Source organism: Ammospiza nelsoni, chromosome 28 (assembly GCF_027579445.1).
Source record: "Ammospiza nelsoni isolate bAmmNel1 chromosome 28, bAmmNel1.pri, whole genome shotgun sequence".
NCBI classification, from domain to species: Eukaryota; Metazoa; Chordata; class Aves; order Passeriformes; family Passerellidae; genus Ammospiza; species Ammospiza nelsoni.
In genome coordinates this window covers 233,200-249,654 of record NC_080660.1, presented here as the reverse complement: position 1 = coordinate 249,654, position 16,455 = coordinate 233,200, and the positions used below count along the sequence as shown (strand labels likewise).

General features: G+C 53.9%; 1 protein-coding gene across 3 annotated transcripts; it reads right to left on the bottom strand.

Moving 5' to 3' along the window:
- Positions 1-1,543: 1,543 nt before the first annotated feature.
- PI4KB (phosphatidylinositol 4-kinase beta) lies at positions 1,544-16,342 on the bottom strand. 3 transcript variants are annotated; one of them, XM_059490137.1, is made up of 12 exons: positions 16,197-16,342; positions 15,895-15,984; positions 12,864-13,713; positions 7,596-7,823; positions 6,995-7,222; positions 6,197-6,306; positions 5,024-5,128; positions 3,950-4,073; positions 3,160-3,425; positions 2,524-2,656; positions 2,286-2,406; positions 1,544-1,827 (listed from the first exon to the last, which is right to left on the bottom strand). In XM_059490137.1, the coding sequence occupies exons 3-12, from the start codon at positions 13,683-13,685 to the stop codon at positions 1,646-1,648; spliced, it is 2,319 nt and encodes a 772-aa protein (XP_059346120.1). In that variant the 5' UTR covers positions 13,686-13,713; positions 15,895-15,984; positions 16,197-16,342; the 3' UTR covers positions 1,544-1,645. The 3 variants fall into 3 exon arrangements, with proteins under 3 accessions (XP_059346120.1, XP_059346119.1, XP_059346121.1); XM_059490136.1 differs by having other exon boundaries at positions 15,895-15,981; positions 16,197-16,263; XM_059490138.1 differs by lacking the exons at positions 12,864-13,713; positions 15,895-15,984; positions 16,197-16,342 and adding an exon at positions 12,772-12,793.
- Between the last annotated feature and the right edge of the window lie 113 nt (positions 16,343-16,455).

Here is a 16,455-nt window from a genome sequence, read left to right as displayed (position 1 = left end):
CGGCTTTGGACCCACGGTTTTCAGCATTTCAGTGCCTTGAGCTGGACTGGGGGGTGGAGGGAGGGAGGGGCTGGAATTTCGGGGTTGGAGCTCTGGAATTTTGGGGATGTTCCCCCTGGAATTTCGGGAATGTTCTCCCCTGGACTTCTGGGGTTGGACTGCTGGAATTTCAGGGATGTTCCCCCCTGCAATTTCTGCGTTGGAGCCCTGGAATTTTGCGGTTGGACCCCTTAATTTCAGGGATGCTCCCCCCTGGAATTTCGGGAATGTTCCCCCCGGTATTCCAGGGATTTCGGGAATGTTCCCCCCGGTATTCCGGGGATTTCGGGAATGTTCCCCCCGGTATTCCAGGGATTTCGGGAATGTTCCCCCCGGTATTCCGGGGCTGTTCCCCGGGGGTTTTGGGGATTTTTCGGGAATGTGCTGACGGAAAGCCGCGGGCTCGGGAGGCTCTCAGGAATTCTTTATTCTGTAGGAATCGATTCCATTAAACTCCAGTGGTTTCACCCTCTGTGCCCGGCCCGGCTCCCCCGGAATTCCCGGGAAAACCCCGGGAACGGGAATGGGGACAGGGGAGGGGCTCAGGGCTCCGCTGCATCCCCGAATTTTGGTCCTGCCCCCCAAAAAAGGGGCTTGGGAAGGGTTGGGGTCCCCCTGTCCCCTCCCCGTGTCCGTCTGTCCCCTCCCTGTCCCCAGAGCCCCCTCACCCTTCCTCGGGGCTTGAAAAACCAAATTTTGGGGTTTTGTAATGCTAAAAATTAAAAAAAAAAAAAAAAAAAAAGGGACATTGAGGGGACGTGGGTGGGGGGGGGGACACAGGGACAGAGGGGACACGGAGGGGACATTGGGGGGGACACAAAGGGGGGACACTGGGGACACCGAGGGGACACGGGGGGGACACAGGGGGAGAGGACACGAGGGGACACGGGGACAACGGGGGGGACATTGGGGACGCTCCAAGTGTCCCCATCAGGCCAGGCCTGGGGGGAGGGGGAGGGAAATTCCAGGAAATTTCCCTTCCCTGGGAAGCTCCGGATCCTCCCTGATTCGGGATTCGGGATTTGGGGTCGGGACCGGGCCCCCAAAGCCCCCCCCATCGTGTGTCCGACACTCCAGCCCGGATTCCCGGCTGGAATTTCCCGGGAAAGGGGGGAGGGGGGTTCCAGCCCCACCGGGCATTCCCCACCTGGAACCCACCCCGGGTGTCCCAGAGGAGGGAAGGACCCCACGGGGCCGGGAATTCCGGGAATTTCTGGATTTTGGGATTCCCAGCCTTCAGGAGACCCCTCCCCATTCCCTCCCCGCACATTCCATGGGACTGGGGGCGAATTCCAGGGAATCCCAAGCAGAGCAAAGGGGGAGCTGCCCCCATCCCCATCCCTGCCCCGTTCCCGCCGTTCTTCCCGGTTTTTCCATGGAATTCTGTCCCATCTCTCAGCAGAGTCCAGGCCCGGGAGCAGCCCCAGCTCTGAGGCCGCTTTTCCCCAGGGAGCAGAACCGGGAAGTTTGGAATTCTCCCATTCCTTCCTGGGGGGGAGGGAAATTATTTCTTTTTGTTTTTCCGGGAATTTTTTTTTCCGGGGAATTTTTTTGTTGTTTTTTTGTTGTTTTGTTTTTCCTTCAGCCCGGGCGGGCCCGCGGGGTTTCACATGATGCCGTTGGTGAGGTACTGGAAGCCGTCGTAGAGCTTGGTGGTGATGGATCTCATGGAGCCGTCCACCATCTGCTCCACCAGCAGCTGCAGCTGCTCCTCCGTCAGGTTCATGTGGAAACGCTCCTTGAGGTGCCGGATGGTGGAGGAGCCGTGGAAGCAGGGCAGCTGCGAGCCTGGAAACGGGGAAAAAACGGGGGAAAATGGGAAAAATCTGCAGCTGCGAGCCTGGAAAATGGGGAAAAAATGGGGGGAAATGGGAAAAACGGCAGCTGAGAGAATGAAAAATCAGGAAAAATGGGAAACAGGGCAGCTGGGAGACAGGAAAAATGAAAAAACCTGGGAATCTGGGAGCTGAGAGACCGGAAAAATAGGAAAAATTGGGTTGGGAATGTTGGGAATCTGGGTCTGGAATGGGGGCAGAGGGATGGGGGAGCTGCGAGCCTGGGCAGTGGAAATCCGGGTTGGGATGAGGGGAAAAGGGATTTGGGATCCTGGGCAATGGAAATCCGGGATGGGATGAGGGGAACAGGGATTCAGGATCCTGGGCAATGGAAATCTGGGTTGGGATGAGGGCTGGAACGGGGAATGCTCTTGGAGGAGCAGGTCTGGGACGGAATTCCGGGATTCCCACCTTGCTGCATGATCTCCACGATCTGCACCACCTTGTCCATGTGCTTGCGGGCGGCGATCAGCCCCTGCAGCATCAGCATCTTGTAGTAGTTGAACATGTCCCCGTCCAGGCCGCCCATCACCTGCGGGACACGGAACGGGGCTCGGGAATGGCCGGGAATGGCCTGGGAACCCCTGGATCCCCCCTGAATTCCCTGGAGCCCCCCGGATCCCCCCGATCCCCCCCGATCCCCACTCACGTCCACGAACTCGGTGGTCAGTTTGAAGGCCGAGGTCTCGAAGCCGAGGTTCCGGGGGGAGCTGCTCAGGATGAACCCAAAGTCGATGTGGATGATGTGGCCCTCGGCGTCCAGCAGGATGTTCCCGTTGTGCCTGCAGGGATCCCAGCAAATTCAGAGAAATCCCATTGAAATTAAAAAAAACTTCCAATAAAAGTCACAATAAAATTGTGTTAAAATCTCGAAAATCCCATGAAATGCCCTCGGCGTCCAGCAGGATGTTCCCGTTGTGCCTGCGGGGAATTCTGGGAATTAATTAATGATGTTAATTACCTGCCCTTGATCTGCAGCAGGTAGCAGACCAGGCTGTACCCATCAGACCCCAATCATTAATTAATTAATGATGTTAATTACCTGTCCTTGACCTGCAGCAGGTAGCACACCAGGCTGTACCCATCAGACCCCAATCATTAATTAATTAATGATGTTAATTACCTGTCCTTGACCTGCAGCAGGTAGCACACCAGGCTGTACCCATCAGACCCCAATCATTAACTAATTAATGATGTTAATTACCTGTCCTTGACCTGCAGCAGGTAGCACACCAGGCTGTACCCATCAGACCCCAATCATTAATTAATTAATGATGTTAATTACCTGTCCTTGACCTGCAGCAGGTAGCACACCAGGCTGTACCCCGCGCAGCTCCTGACGAAGTTCCTCTGGGCGCACAGGAAGCTCTCGCTGTTGCTGGGGCCGTGCTCCTGCCGCAGGTACTGCAGCAGCGACAGCTGCGACTGCTTCTTGATCTGGTGCAGGGACACGGCGCTGAGCACGGGCTCGATCATCCCGCTGTCGGCCGAGATCACCAGGATCTTGTAGGGCCGGATCCAGAGCGGGACGCGCTCCTGCTCCCAGATCCACTGCGGGGAAAAACCGAGAAAATCACAAAAATCTAATAAAATCCCATAAAATCTGACTGAACCCGCTCCTGCTCCCAGATCCACTGCGGGGAGAAACCAGTGAAAATCCCATAAAATCACAATAAAATCCCGATAAAACCCCATAAAATCTGACTGGAACGGGGCCGGGACCTGTTCCTGCTCCCAGATCCACTGTGGGGAGGGAAATACAGTGAAAATCCACAAAAATCCTGATAAAATCCCGATAAAATCCCATAAAATCTGAGAGAAATGGGGCCAGCACCCATTCCTGCTCCCAGATCCACTGTAGGGAGAGAAATCCAGTGAAAATCCCATAAAATCCCCACAAAATCCCATAAAATCCATAAAAAAAAAAAAAATTCCCATTGAAATCACAAAATATAACCCCCCCCCCCCAATTAAAATTCCATAAAATGCCATTAAAACCCTGTGAAAATCACAAATCCCACACGGATGTGGGTGTTTTTGAGAGTTCCTTGGGAATTCTTCAGGAATTGCCTCACCTGGAGCTGCTTGAGCACCTGGAACGCCAGCAGCTCCTGCCGCAGGTCGTCGCCGCACTTGACGATGACGGAGAGGAGGCGCCACGAGGGCAGATGCCCGTAGGGAGAGGCCTCCCGGATCCTCCTGGGGGGAAAAACGGGAAAAACGGGAAAAACGGGATCGTCCCGGAGCTCCCGGCTGGGAGAAACTCCGGGAATTCCCGGGAATTGTCCTCATGCCAGCCCATCCCATCCCATCCCATCCCATCCCATCCCAGTAAAATCTCACTAAACCCCATGAAATTCCATTAAAATCCCATCAAAACCACATAAAAAAAAAACCAAATCCCATTCAAATCCCATGAAATGGCATTAAAATCATAAAATTCCATGCAATTCTATTAAAATCCCATCAGAATCCCATTAAAATATCGAATCCCATTAAAATCACATAAAATGCCATTAAAATCTCCATAAAAGTCCATGAAATCCCATTAAAACTATCAAATCTCATTAAAATCCCATTAAAACTATCAAACCCCATTAAAATAACATAAAATGCCATTAAAATCATAAATTTCCATTAAATGCCATTAAAATCCCATCAAAATCACATTAAAACTACCAAATCCCATTAAAATCTCGTGGAAGTCCATGAAATTCCATTAAAATCACGTTAAAAATATCAAATAGCAATAAAGTCCCATCAAATCCCATTAAAATCATTAAATTCCATGAAATTCCATTAAAATCCCATCAAAATACCATCAAAACTATCAAATCCCATTAAAATCCCATAAAATGCCACTAAAATCCCATTAAAACTACCAAATCCCATAAAATGCCATTAAAATCTCATTAAAATATCAAGTCCCTTAAAAATCATATCAAATGCCATAAAAAAATCTCATAAAAGTCCATGAAATTCCATTAAAATCCCATCAAAACCCCATAAAAATATCAAATCCCATTAAAATCCCACCAAAATCCCATTAGAATCCCATCAGGACAGGGATGCCGGATCCCGGCGCTCCCACGGGGGCTCCCGGGCACGGTTTTCCTTGGAGCAATTCCCGGGCCAATCCCATTCCCCACCTGACTTTCTCCTGCCAGGGCTCCTTGAGGGCCACGGCCGAGGGGTCCTCGGGGTCCCTGCGGAAGGCGGTGGGCGTGTGCGCCAGCTGCTCCGACAGACGCCGCCTGAGGAACGACGGCAACGATGGCCTTTCGTCAGGGAAAATGCCTGCTTTCCTGCTCTGGGGAGTGCCGGAATTCCGGGCTTTCATGAGGGAAATCCCTGGAGCTTGGCTCTGGGCAATGTCAGAATTCCAGGGTTTTGATGAGGGGAAAGTTCCTGCATTTTTGCTCTGGGGAATGTCAGAACTCTGGGGTTTGATCCCGGAAAAGTCCTGGATATTTGTTTTGGGGAATGTCAGAATTCCAGGATTTTATCAAGGAAAATGCCTGCATTTTGGCTCTGGGGAATGCCGGAATTCCAGGGTTTTTATGAGGGAAAACACCTGGATTTTTGCTCTGAGGAATATCAGAATCCCAGGATTTTTATGAGGGAAAATGCCTGCATTTTTGCTCCGGGGAGTATAAGAATTCCAGGATTTTCATGAGGGAAAATTCCTGCATTTTTGCTCCGGGGAATGCCAGAATGCCAGAGTTTGTATCAGGGGAAAATCCTGGATTTTTGTTTTCGAGAATGTTGGAATTCTGGGAATTTTATGAAGGAAAATTCCTGGATTTTTGCTTTGGGGAGTATCAGAATTCCAGGATTTTTATGAGGAAAAATGCCTGGATTTTTGCTTTGGGGAGTATCAGAATTACAGGATTTTTATGAGGGAAAATTTCTGGAGTTTTGCTCTGGGGAATGTCAGAGTTCCGGGATTTTTATGAGGGAAAATTCCTGCATTTTTTCTTTGGGGATGTTAGAATTCTAGTATTTTTATGAGGAAAAATGCCTGGATTTTTGCTCTGGGGACTGTCAGAATTCCAGGATTTTTATGAGGGAAAATTCCCAGATTTTTGCTTTGGGGAATGTCAGAATCACAGGATTCTTATGATGGAAAATTCCTGCATTTTTGCTCTGGGGGGTCCCAGAATTCCGGAATTTTTATGAGTGAAATCTCCTGGAGTTTTGCTCTGGGCGTTGTCAGAACTCGGGGGGGGTTTTATGAGGGAAAATTCCTGCATTTTTGCTCTGGGGAATGTCAGAGTTCCGTGTTTTTTTGCGGGAGAATTCCCGTTTTTCCCGGAGCTCACCGGATGTCCCCGGCCGCGATGAAGACGGGCTCCCGGCTCTCCTGGCTGGTGATGGAATCCACGGAAAACTGGGAGATGTTGTCGCAGCTGTTGGTGTGCATCTCGGGGAGCTGCGGGAACCCCGGGAAAACCCCACAGAATCCCATCAAACCCCACAGAATCCCGGGAAAACCCCACAGAATCCCATCAAACCCCACAGAATCCCGGGAAAACCCCACAGAATCCCATCAAACCCCACAGAACTCCATGAAACCCCACAGAATCCCAGGAAAACCCCACAGAATCCCATGAAATTCCATCAAATCCCACTGAGATCCCATCAAATCCCATTAAAACCCCATAAAATCTCTTAAAATCCAACAGAATCCCATAAAATGCCATAAAAACAAAAAAAAAATCCCATAAAATGCCATGAAATGCCATTATAATCCCATCAAATCCAACTGAAATCCCGTAAAATCCCACAATATCTCATAAAACCCCATAGAACCCCATTCAAACTCCACAAAACTCTATAAAACCCCATGAAATCCCATTTTTAGGGGGGCCCAGAATGACAATCCCACATGGAACCCCCAGGGACACCCTGGGGACACCTTGGGGACACCACGGTGTCCAGAACCTTCTGGAAACCCCCATTCCCAGCATTCCCACCATCCTGGTGCCACCGTGGTGAGCGGAATCTTCTGGAAACCCCCATTCCCAGCATTCCCACCTCCATGGGGACACCCTGGGGACACCTTGGGGACACCCCGGTAACCAGAACCTTCCGGAAAGCGCCGTTCCCAGCGCTCGCACCTCGACCTGCAGCTCGCCGATGTCGTCCACGGACCAGGCCTCGTCGTCGTTGTCGTAGTTGGGCACGGTGCTGAAGCTGCCGGCGCGGTGCTCGGGGCCCATGCCGCACTCCGGAAGGTTCTCGGCCGAGCGCGTGCTGCGGATCCGGTTCTCGGGGATGCGCGCGGGGACGCTGGCCGTGTCGAAGTTGTCGCACTCCAGGACCTCCACGTAGATCAGGTAGGGAGCCTGGGGACAGCGGCGATGGGGGTGAGGGACGGCCCGGGGCGCCCCCGGGGCTCTTTTGGGGGAAAATCCCTGGGTTTGGTGGGAAGGGAGGAAATGGGATCCCTGCGCAGATCCCAGAGGGAACACGGAGGCTCTCGGGGCTTTGGGCCCAATTCCAGCTGTGCCAGCACTGCCAGTACTGCAAGTGACAGCTCCAGTTCTTCCACCATTCCCAGGCCATCCCACATCCCAATTCCCATCCCAAATCCCCTTTCCCATCCCAAATCCCATTTCCCATCCCAAATCCCCTTTCCCATCCCACATCCCCTTTCCCATCCCACATCCCAAACTTTCCCATCCCGAATCCCCAATTTCCCACTCCCACGTCCCAGACCTTGTCCTTGGAGTTGAGCACCACGGCCTGGGAGTGCGGCACGCGCACCACGTGGTGCTCGAAGGCGGCCGTGGGCAGCCAGGCGCGCGCGGGCAGTTTGTGGTTGAGCAGCGACAGCTCCGAGATGAGGCGCTGCGTCTTCTGCTCCTTGGTGGGCAGCGTGGCCAGGCGCTTCCCGATGGCCATCAGGGACTTGATGAACTCCCGCTCCGGAGCCAGCCGGGCCGGCTGCGGGATCCGGGGGGAAAACGGGGGAAAAAAGGGGGGAAAAGGGAGGCGGTGTCACCTTCTCCACTGGGAAACGCCTTCATCCCATCCCATCCCATCCCTTTCTTTTCCTTTCCCCACAGTGAAACACCTTCATCCCATTCCTTTCCTTTCCTTTCCTTTCCTTTCCTTTCCTTTCCTTTCCTTTCCTTTCCTTTCCTTTCCTTTCCTTTCCTTTCCTTTCCTTTCCTTTCCTTTCCTTTCCATGGGATCTTCCCACCCCTCTCTTTTCCTTGCTGTTCGCATCCTGGACTGGCTGGACAAGGCTTGGGATTAAAAATTAAAAGTTGGGGAAAACAGGAGGAAAATGGAGGGTGATGGCTTGTGGTGGTTTTCCAGGGAGGAAAAGGGAGGCGGTGTCACCTTCTCCACAGGGAAACGCCTTCATCCCATCCCATCCCATCTCATCCCACGGGATCTTCCCACCCCTCACTTTTCCCTGTTCTTCCCATCCCAGATTGGCTGGACAAGACTTGGGATGAAAAACCAGAAGTTGAGGAAAACAGGGGAGGAAATAGTGGCGGTTTTCCAGTGGGATCCTTTTCCTGCTTTTCCCTTTTCCTTCCTCCCTGCCCTTCCCTTTTCCCACTCCGGAACCAGCCCCGCTGGCTGAAAAAGGATCTGGATAAAAATAAAAACTTTGGGGAAAAAGGAGGAAAATGGAAGCGATGTCGGTGATGTTTCACTGGGACCAAATTCCTGCCCTTCCCTTTTCCCACCCTTCCCTTTTCCCTTCTCGGATCCCGGAGATCTGGGAATCCCGTCCTTCCCCCAGCAGAGCAGGATCCCGGGGCCTTTTCCTTCCCCCCGGAATTCCAGAGCCAACGTTCCCAGCGGGATCTCCCAGTCCCACTGGATTCCCGGGATTTGGGAGGAATGCCCAAATTGCCCCTCCCAATCCAACAATCCCCAAGGGATTTGGGATTCCCCTCGGGCTGCAGCAGCCCCCCCCTCCCCGCATCGATCCCAAATTCCCACTCCACATTCCCACGCTCGGGAATAACCCAGGGCTGATTTTCGGGATCCCCCGACCATGCTGGTAAACGGCGCATGCAGAAAGCCACGGGAACGGGGGAGCAACGGAAAACACCGGGAAAATTGGGAATTCCGCAGAGCGAGAGGGAAGGATTGGGGAAATCAGGGAGAGGAGGATGGGGAGGGGCATTCCCGGCTGGGAACCCGCTGGGTTTGTAGTCCACGGCCAAAAATTCCCTCGGGAATTCCGGGATAACGCTCGGCCGCCCTGCCCCAACCCGGCTCCAGGCACGGGATAAATATTCCAGAGGTTCCCGAAATTCCTTCAGCTCTGCACGGAGTGAATCCCATCCCTGCAAACCCGGGATATCCCATGGATTCCCGCGGAATTCCGGCGGCTCTGACATTCCCGCTCCTCCCATCCAGGCTTTCCGTGGGCGCTGTCCCCTCGGAACACCAGGAAATGCTTCACCCAGCGGAATGTCCCAAGGAATTCAGGAATCTGGGATCAACCCAGGATCCCTCTGGATCAGCCTCACCCCGGTCCAGAGCAGCTCCTGGATTTTCCAGGACTTTCCAGGGATCCCAAAACGCTCCCCAAGGATCCTCTCCCAGCCTCAGGAACATTCCGGCCGTGCCGGATCCGTTCGGAGCCTCTGGAATTCTGGGTCCGGTGGGAACCTTGGAGATCCTGGATCTTACACACCCACGGGGCCTGGGAAATTCCATCCCATTCCAGAGGGAAAATTCCTCCTCATCCCATTCCAAAGGAGAATTTTCCTCTTCATCCCATCCCATTCCAGAGTGGAATTCTCCTCATCCCATTCCAAAGGGAAATTCCAGAGGGAATCTTCCTCTTCCTCATCCCATTCCAGAGGGGAATTCTCCTCTTCTTCCCATTCCAAAGGGAAATCCCAGAGGGAATTTTCCTCCTCATCCCATTCCTCATCCCAGCATTCCCAAGGATCCTTCCCACTCCAGCAGAACATTCCATAGGGAAGGAGGAATTATCCCTGATTCCCGTTGATTCCCAAAAAAAACCCTGGAGGGGAGGAGCCGATGGCAGGGCTGGGAGGAGCAGGAATGGGTGGAAATCAAGGAATTCCTGGAATTTTGGGCGGGAATTTGGGGCTTGGAGCTCATCCCAAGCATTGTGTTATCCCTAAAAACAGTGGGATTTAGGATGAGCCTGAAATTTGGGATCAAATCCCGACAGAATTCCCAAATCCAGGCGTGGGAATGATCCCTGGGAATCCCCAGCAGGATCAGAGCTGGGTTGGAATCCAGGAATTCCCAGAAAAGCCCCCCCCCCCCCCCCCCCAAAATCATGGAATTCTTCCCAAACTCCCCGTGCTGGAGGAAATCATGGACTACACATTCCCACCGGGAATCCTGGTGGGAAAAGAGGGAAAGATTCCAAAAAAAAACAATGGAAAAAAATGGGAAAAGGGTTCATTCAGGAGAGAAAAATCAGGGATAACGCCAGGATTTGATTGGAATTTTCATGGGAAAAAAAAAGGAATTGAGAGAATGGAATCGAGGAATGATTGGTGGGGGAAAAAAACATGGAAAAAAAAAGCAAATCAATTCAATCCCATCCGGCCGAGAATTTTGGGAGCCAAATTCCAAGGGAAAACAAAAACAGCATTTCCTCTTCCACCTGCAGCAGAAAAGCAGGAAAAGCGGGAATTCCCTCATTCCCAGATGGGATTTCCCTGGATTTTATCCAACCAGAAGGGATTTTCCCAGAATTCCCACTCCGAGGAAACGATGCCGGGATTTTTTTGGGTGTTTTTTTTTTTTTTTTGGGGAATATCTGGGCAATGCTGGGAAATTCCAGAGGGGTGGAATGGAGGAAATGCTGCGGCGGGAAGAGGGAGCCTCCGGAAAACGGGATCGGAACTTACGGGAGCCAGGGATTTATCCAGGCTTTCCGTACTCGAGGAGAATTCCTGGGAAAAGCAGGAAAAGGGGATTTGGGGCAGTTTTTTGGGGGAATGTTTTCCATAGGGAAGAGGGGAAGGAGCAGGGAAAAGGGGGGAGAAAAAGCAGAGTTTAGCTCCAGGTGCACCTCCAGCGATTCCCAGGTTGTTTTGGTCCCATCCTCTTGGAATCACCAGGAGAATTCCGGGAAGGAAAATCCCTCGGGTCTCAAGGGGGATGGGATCAAAGCAGAGCAGATCCGAGCGCTGGATTCCCGGGATTCTCCCGGATTTCCTCCTCTCCGGGAGCCCAGAAGGACCAGGATGGATCCAGCTCCGAATTCCTGGGATTTCTGATCCCTTTTCCACCACCAAATCCACGTTTTTTTCCTTCCTTGGCTTGCGGTTTATCCCGAATTTCAGCACATCAAACGAATCCCACGGAAACGATCCCGAAAGTTCCCAAAATCCCAATTTTTGAGGCCCTTTTTACCATGGAGAAATTCCTGATTTATCCCAAGTTTTCCTGCCATTCCCACATCTCCCTCCAAGCTCCATCCCAAATATCCCAAGATTCCAGCGCTTGGAGTCCCTCAATTCATGGTTTTTTTCCTGAAAGGGGTCCTATGGAGCTTCATCCCATAAAAACCAGGAATTTTGGGGCTAAAATTCCCAAAAATTCAAAAAAAATGGACACAACCAGGTTTGGACCCCACCTGGAGGGAAAACTCGTGGGAAATGACCCCAAAGTTCACCAGGGGAGGGAAAATTTGGGATGATTTCCCGTCAATTTTCCCTTCCCTGATGAATTTCGGGACCATTTCCCATCAATTTTCCGTGGAATTCCTGGATTCCAGAGGGAGAAGCCCCCGGCGCTTCCAAGGACTCTGGGATTTCTGAGGGACAGTCGGGATCCAGGGCTGGAGCCTCCCTGGGTTTGTGCTTTCCCAGCTTTTTCGGGATCGTTTCCAGGACTTTCCTCATCCATAATTTATGGAAAGGCTCCGGTTCCCGCCTCCTCCTTTTCCATATTAAAAATTCATCCCAGTGGGAACGGCCCCGGATTTTTCCGGGGTGTTTTGATCCCGAATCCAACCTGGAAAATTCCTTCCCCATCCTTCCTTCCACCCTCATCCCAATTCCCAGAGCTTGGAACAATCCTTGGCTCCTTCCAAGGCTTCCCAGTGGAATTCCCAGCGGAATCAAACCTTGGATTTCTGACCCATTTCCCAGGAATTCCAGGGAATTCCCAGCCATTCCCAGTTTCCCTGGGGTGCGTTCCACCCCCTGGAGGATTTGTTTTTCCCGGATTTGGGAAGCGCCGCTCCCAAAATCTGCTTCCAGCACCAGCTCGGGGGCTCCTTTCCCGTCTGGAATTCCCAGCTCATCCTGGGATCAGCCCTGGAGCACAACCCCAATCCCAGAGGAGCCGTGGGATGAATCCCAAGGCACAACCACGGGATCTTCCCAGTTCCCTGAGCCTTGGAGCAAAACCCCAGCTCTGGAAGAGCTCTGGGATGAATCCCAAGGAACAACCACGGGATTTTCCCAACACACCAATCCTTGGAGCAGAGCCCCACAGAATTCCCTCAGGAACATCCCAGACTTTACCTCTTATTCCTCACTCTCCACCTTGGGATGGCTGGCTGAGCCTTGCAGCTCAATTCCAACCCCAAAGGAGCTCTGGGATGAATCCCAAGGCACTTCCACCTCCCTGGATCAGCTCTGGGATGAATCCAGGACCACGGGATTTTCTGAACAAGCTCAATCCTTGGAGCTCAACCCCACAGAATCCCCTCAGGAACATCCCAGACTTTACCTCTTATTCCTCACTCTCCACCTTGGGATGGCTGGCTGAGCCTTGCAGCTCGATCCCAACCCCACAGTGGCTCTTCCCTCAGAATTTCCTGAGGAACACCCCAGGCCTCACCTCTGACCTTGAGATGTCTGGCTGAGCCTTGCAGCTCAGTCCCAGCCCCTCAAAGTTCCCTGAGGAACACCCCAGGGCTCACCTCCTCCTCGCTCTCCACCTTGGGGTTGAAGCTGAGCCTTGCAGCTCAGTCCCAGCCCCTCAGAATTCCCTGAGGAACACCCCAGGGCTCACCTCCTCCTCGCTCTCCACCTTGGGGTTGCTGGCCGTGCGCTTCAGGTTGCTGCTGAGGCTGATGGACACCGTGGCGTCCGACTTGGACCTCTGGTGAGTCCGTTTGGAGGGGGACAGCCCCGTGTCGGCCCCAGCCAGGGCGGCGCCCAGCTCCCTCCTCCTGCCCGCCGGCTTCAGCTCGTCGGAGAGGATGAGCCTGCGGAGCTTGGTGCCGCGCGAGTGGCGCTGCGTGGAGATGTGCATGTCCGACGAGTAGGCGCCCAGCAGCAGCGCGCACTGCAGCGAGAAGTCGATGCTCTGGCGGCAGCGGTGCACGATGTAGGGCTTGATGGCGTCGCCCACGTCCTCGTCCATGTGGATGTACATGTTGAGCAGCTGCGGCAGGTAGAAGTCCACCTCCTCGTGGCGGAAGCAGAAGAGGCGGTTGCCGATGTAGGCCTGCACGCCGGGCTCCTTGGAGTTGTACAGGTAGGAGATGGCCATGGAGATGTCGAAGAGCTTGGACTCAAAGAGGCGCAGCAGCCACGACTGCTTGGCCTGGTTCTGGTGGCGCCGCCGCGCCGTCCTGGCCGCGGCCGAGCCCTCCTCGTCCTCCTCCTCCTGGATGCGCGGCGCCTCGTCCAGGCAGCGCACGGGGCAGCTCTGCCCGTTGGGCACGGGCTGGCAGCCGTGCAGCCGCTGCACCTTCTGCAGCACCTCCTCGCACGCCCGCTGCGCCACCTCGGCGTCGATGAGCGCCAGCTCGCCCACGCCCTCCGTGATGACGCCCAGGGGAGAAGCGCCCGGCTCCGGGGGGCTCCGCGCGGCCGCCGGGTCGCCCATGGCGGAGCAGGGGCCGCGCGGCTCAGAGCTGGGGAGAAACAGGGAGAAAATGGGGTTAAATCGGGGGAAAATGGGATTTGGGATGGGATTCAACAGGAGGAACGGAGCAGGGGCCGCGCGGCTCAGAGCTGGGGAAACACGGGGAGAAAATGGGGTTAAATCGGGGGAAAATGGGATCTGGAGTGAGATTGAACAGGAGGAACGGAGCAGGAGCTGCGCGGCTCAGAGCTGGGGAAACACGGGGAGAAAATGGGTTTAAATCGGGGGAAAATGGGATTTGGGATGGGATTCAACAGGAGGAACAGACCAGGGGCTGCGCGGCTCAGAGCTGGGAAGAAACGGGGGGAAAATGGGGTTAAACTGGGAAAAATTGGGATCAGGGGTGGGATTTGGGGTGGGATTCAACAGCAAGAGTAGTGGGGCGGCTGCAGGACTCAGTGATGGGGAAAAACAGGAAAAAATTTGGATTAAATTAGGAAAAAATTGGGATTAAGGATGGAAATCAAGAGGAGGAGCAGCAGAGGGCTCAAAATTGGGGGAAATTGGGAAAAAATGGGAAAAAAGGGGGTTGGGGTGGGATTTGGGATGGAACTCAAGAGGACAAGCAGTGGAGGGGCTGCAGGACTCAATGAGGGGGAAAAACAGGGAAAAAATTTGGATTGGGGATGGTATTCAAGGGGAGAAACCCAGGATACACGTGAAGGGAAGATGGACATTAATTTTTTCCCTGTTAAATAAAGGATTTTTCCCTGTTAATTTCAGATTTTTCCCTGCTATTTTAAGGATTAGTTTTATCCCTTTATTTTTCCACCTCCCAAAGAAAGGAGGGAAAAACCCTCAGGAATTTTCCTTAAATATTCCAAGTGAGTCAAACCAAGGTCACCTGCCAGATACCACTTCTCTTTTTTTTTTTTCCCTCTTCTTTTCCTGTTTTTTTCTCACTTCTTCTCCAAGAAATCCCAGATGCCCAAATCCTGATCAAAGCCTGAGAGTTTGGCTCTGTTCCCCCATTCCCGGCACTCCAAATCCCACATTCCTGACATTTTTGAGGCTGTTAGATCCCAAAAACCCCATGAGAGACAGAAAAAATCCCTGCCGCTCCCATTTCTCAACGAATCCCAAAAAAATGGGGGTGGAAATTCAGGATTCCACACTTCCCCACAGTTGCCACCCCTGTTTTTCCACAAATCCCAGATTTTCCTCCTCTATCCCACTCCCAAATCCTGACATGGCTCCAACCCAGAAACTCCAGGGATCCCAACCCAAAAATTCCAGGGATCCCCTCCCTTCCCAACACGCTGGGCTCATCCCAAAACAACACATCCAAAGCTTTTCCCTCTTCCCAGAAACGCCTCAGGATTCCAAAGCCTGGAGCAATCCCACAGTCCTGGAACTGCCTCCTCCCATGGATCACACTCCGTACACAAATCCCCACTTTTTGAGGTTTTCCAAGTTTTTGTTTTTCCCAAAGGTTGGGAAATAAACTGGAAAAAGGCAGGGGGCAAAAAAGGCAGGATAAAAAAATCAGGAATCCACATCCCCACCTGGATGCCAAGGGCGGCTCCCGGGCTGATCCCAGCATGGACCCTGAACCGTGGGACCATAAATTACCCAGGAAATCTGGAGCAGGGATGGCCCAGGAAACCAGGAACAGAAATCTGGCAGGAAATTCAGGCACAGCCCTGAAATCCCACTCAGAATTCCAAGGAAGAAATCCAGGACTGATTTCAGCAGATCCACGGGATCCACACCAGGAACGACTCCAAAACCTCAAAAAATTCTTCCAGCACAATGAAAATAAAAGCTGGAAAATCCCCTTTTCCACCCAGTTATTCCCTCCCGGATTCCAGGGAAGTGAAGGGAATAAAAAAAGGAGGGATTAAACGAAATTATTTCTCATTACTCAACTTCCCACCAACTCCAGCCGAAGTTTTCCAGGGACAACATTCCCGAGAGGATGAGCGACCCCCGCCAATCCAAATTTTACACAACCCATGGAACTTCAGAGGGGATTTTGGGCAATTCCAACGCTCCCAGCGGCCCCAGATGGCCCCGGGAGGGATGAGGGGGGAAAGGCTGGCGAATCCCCCTGAGGAACAGCGGCTGGAAACGGCTCTGGAAGGGGAATTGCGCCACTTCCCCCGCGGGGAGCGGGGCCCCGGCAGCGATTCCCGGGAAGAGGGACGGGAAAGGGCTTCGGGAGAGGTACCTGGAGCGATCCCATCCCGCGAGGCTCCGCTCGGCCGGCCCGGCCCTGCGACCGGCGCGGGCGGCTCATCCCGGGCACCGGCGGCGGCTGCTGCGGGGAGAGAGAGGCGGAAAAACACCGGGGATCAGCACCGAGCCGGGAAAAGGCCAAACCCGGCCCCGCTCCTGCGCCACGGAGCCGGCCGAGCAGCAGCAGCAGGAGGAGGAGGAGGAGGCGAGGCCGGACGCGGCCGCGGAACCGCCGGGGGGACCGGGCTGAGGGGGCGGAGGAGGCCGCGGCGGGGCCGGCGGGGCCAAACTCACCTCGGCGGAGCGGGGAGGAGCGGCGCGGCGGGGAGAGGCGCGGAGGGGCCGGCAGGGGCCGGTGGAGCGGCCGGAGCGGGGCCGGGAACGGGGCCGGCCGGAGTGGAGCGGGGCCGGTGCAGCCTCGCCAGGCCCGGCCCGGCGCCGCCTCACGGGGCTGAGCGCCCACAGCGCCCCCTGGCGGGCCGGAGGCGCGGGAAAGGGGCGGGGGTCTGCTGCCGGGGGCGTGGTTTGGGTATTTATATGAGCGTGGGGGCGT

What these genes read in the sequence shown, in the direction of transcription:
- PI4KB (XM_059490137.1), bottom strand. Translation starts at nt 13,685, where the DNA reads ATGGGCGACCCGGCGGCCGCGCGGAGCCCCCCGGAGCCGGGCGCTTCT. An exon ending in CTGCTGCAGGTCAAGGACAG is followed by an intron (nt 2,657 to 3,159) that starts GTAATTAACATC and finishes GGATCCCTGCAG; the next exon opens with GCACAACGGGAACATCCTGC. An exon ending in CGTGGAGATCATGCAGCAAG is followed by an intron (nt 1,828 to 2,285) that starts GTGGGAATCCCG and finishes CCCCGTTTCCAG; the next exon opens with GCTCGCAGCTGCCCTGCTTC.